The 2,622-nt window shown below is 43.2% G+C and overlaps 1 protein-coding gene across 1 annotated transcript in view; it reads left to right on the top strand.

Moving 5' to 3' along the window:
- The first annotated feature begins 1,757 nt into the window (after positions 1–1,757).
- The window catches only part of crbn (cereblon), a 52,921-nt gene continuing 52,056 nt past the window's right edge, over positions 1,758–2,622 (top strand). The window contains exon 1 of the mRNA XM_048606192.1: positions 1,758–1,846. Coding sequence (XP_048462149.1) covers positions 1,789–1,846 — 58 coding nt within the window. The 5' untranslated portion in view covers positions 1,758–1,788. The remainder of the gene's footprint in view (positions 1,847–2,622) is intronic.

Below are 2,622 nucleotides of genomic sequence, written 5' to 3'. Positions count from 1 at the left end.
TTTGAGTTCTACAAGGTTCACAAGGTTTTCTCACTTTATGATTGAGTCTCTTTTACTGTGATTAAAATACATTGACATAGAATCACCGAAAGATACAGCACAGAAGGAGGTCATTTGGCCAGCAAGCCTGTGCTGCCTCTATGGTAGACCTAAGCAATTAATCCCACTCCTCTGCTCTTTCCCCAACAGCCTGTAATTCTCTCCCATCAAATAGCCATAAAATCTCTTTTTCAATATGACCACTGAATCTACTGCCATTACCCTTTCAGGCAGTGCTTTCCAGATCACAACAATTCATCGACTAAAAGACATTTCTTCATGTTGCATCCAGTTCTTTTGACAATCACCTTAACTATATATCTACTGGTTACCGAACCTTCTGCTATTGGTAGCAGTTTCTCCTCATTTGGCCTACCAAAATCCTTTAGAATTTTGAGTATGTCTATCAAATTTCCTCTTATACTTCAATGCTCTAGGATGAACAACACCAGCTTCCGCAGTGTCTAAATGTAACCAAAGTTCCTCATCCTTGGAACCATCCTAATATTGCTTTTCTTGAAGGCTTTGATATCCTTCATTAAGTGCGGTGCCTAAAATTGAATACAATAATCCATTTGATAGATAGCCAGTGTTTTAGAAAGTTTTAGCAAAAATTCTATGTTTTTATTCTCTATGTCTCAGATCATAAAGCCAAAGATCCCATATTCTTTTTTTTAGGTAACTTTATCAACATATTACCATAGTTCAATTATTTACCTATACCTACTCCTGTATCCCTTCACTCTTGTATCCCCTTAAAATTATGCCATTTAGTTTATGTTGTCCCTCTTCACTCATTCCATAAAAATGTTTAAATGCAATTTGTCTTCATTATCATTGTGACTGTGAACTAATTAATAGTATCCATGACTGCCAACAACACAATTATAATGTTGTATCATACAGCAACCAGAATGGAAGTAGATGAACAAAATGAACTTGACGAATTTTCTTTATACATTTTGTTTTAACCTTGATGTTAGTCCAACAATATTTTTCGGTCAACATTGTGAGAGTAAAGACAAGTATCTAAAATCTAATGTTTCAGTTTTCCACTGCATACTGAAACTTGTACATGCACATACTGCAACTTTATCGAAGCTGAATGACCTGATTATAGTGACTGTGTGACCACTTGGTTTGCTTAGTGGTTGCAATTTCATGACTAGAAATACCCAAAAATTTCACTTACTAATTTAATCGTTCTGTTAATGGGGGTTCAACTGTTCGTGAGAACTTGACAAAAAAAATTGTTGCGTACATAAGCCCACTTTATTGGACGGAAAAAAGTTTCCAATAATATTAATTGGATTGTTTGCCTATGAGGTTTTATACCCTACAAAAAAATAATTTAGGGGTGCATGCATTCAAGATAATCAGCAAATGAACCAGAAGAAACTTTTTGTTTTACATTGAAGAGTTACTCTGCCCTGAAGGGAGCAAATCTAATATTAATTTTCAAAAGGGAACTGTACAACTTAAAAAGGAAAAAAAAATCAAGCACGGCTTTGGGGAACCAGAATTCTTTCAAATAGCATACAGAATACTAATGGTGTCTGATATACTGAAAGAAAACGTAGATGCTGCAAACCACTGAGTGCTCTATCAGTCTATCAGCATGCAGAGTGGCCCTTCTGGTCATTCCTGGAACAGACTTCAGGGGGCGCCGCCAACATCAGCCCCGCTGCGCACGCGCGCCATGCTCGGGGTGCGTATGTGCCCCAGAATGCACTGGGATAAACAACCAAGATGGCGGAGGAAGAAGACGGTGGAGGCGATGAGAACCGGCTGTTGGTGCCGGTATCGGGTAGGTACCTCCGTATCCGGAGGAGGAGAGCACTGGGGGCTGACAGAAGGTCTGGAGTCGAGTAAGGTTGCAGCTTCCTTCTGGAAAAGCCGAAAGATCTAAGTGCGTGAGGGAGCTGGGTGGAGGGGAATCTGGGGAGGAACTGGGGTGGGTGAACTAAGACAACAAGGTGCAGGGCTGGATGAACACAGCAGGCCAAGCAGCATCATAGGAGCAGAGAGGCTGACGTTTCGGGCCTAGACCCTTCATCAGAAAAGGGGGAGGGGAAGGGGGTTTTGAAATAAATAGGGAGAGAGTGGGAGGCGGATAGAAGAGGGATAGAGGAGAGGATAGGTGGAGAGGAAACAAACAGGTCGAAGAGGCGGGGATGGAGCCAGTAAAGGTGAGTGTAGATGGGGAGTTAGGGAGGGGATAGGTCAGTCCAGACAGGACGGACAGGTCAAGGGGGCAGGATGAGGTTAGTCGGTAGGAGATGGGGGTGCGGCTTGAGGTGGGAGGAGGGGATAGGTGGGAGGAAGAACAGGTTAGGGACGAGCTGGACTGGTTTTGGGATGCGGTAGGGAGAGGGGAGATTTTGAAGCTTGTGAAATCCACATTGATACCATTGGGCTGCAGGGTTCCCAAGCGGAATATGAGTTGCTGTTCCTGCAACCTTCGGGTGGCATCGTTGTGGCACTGCAGGAGGCCCAGGATGGACATGTCGTCTGAGGAATGGGAGGGGGAGTTGAAATGGTTCGCGACTGGGAGGTGCAGTTGTTTGTTGCGAACCGAGCGTA

The sequence above is a fragment of the Rhincodon typus genome, chromosome 16 (assembly GCF_021869965.1).
Source record: "Rhincodon typus isolate 14 chromosome 16, sRhiTyp1.1, whole genome shotgun sequence".
NCBI classification, from domain to species: Eukaryota; Metazoa; Chordata; class Chondrichthyes; order Orectolobiformes; family Rhincodontidae; genus Rhincodon; species Rhincodon typus.
The sequence above is the reverse complement of the archived record's forward strand: the minus strand, read 5'-3'. Positions and strand labels throughout refer to the sequence as shown.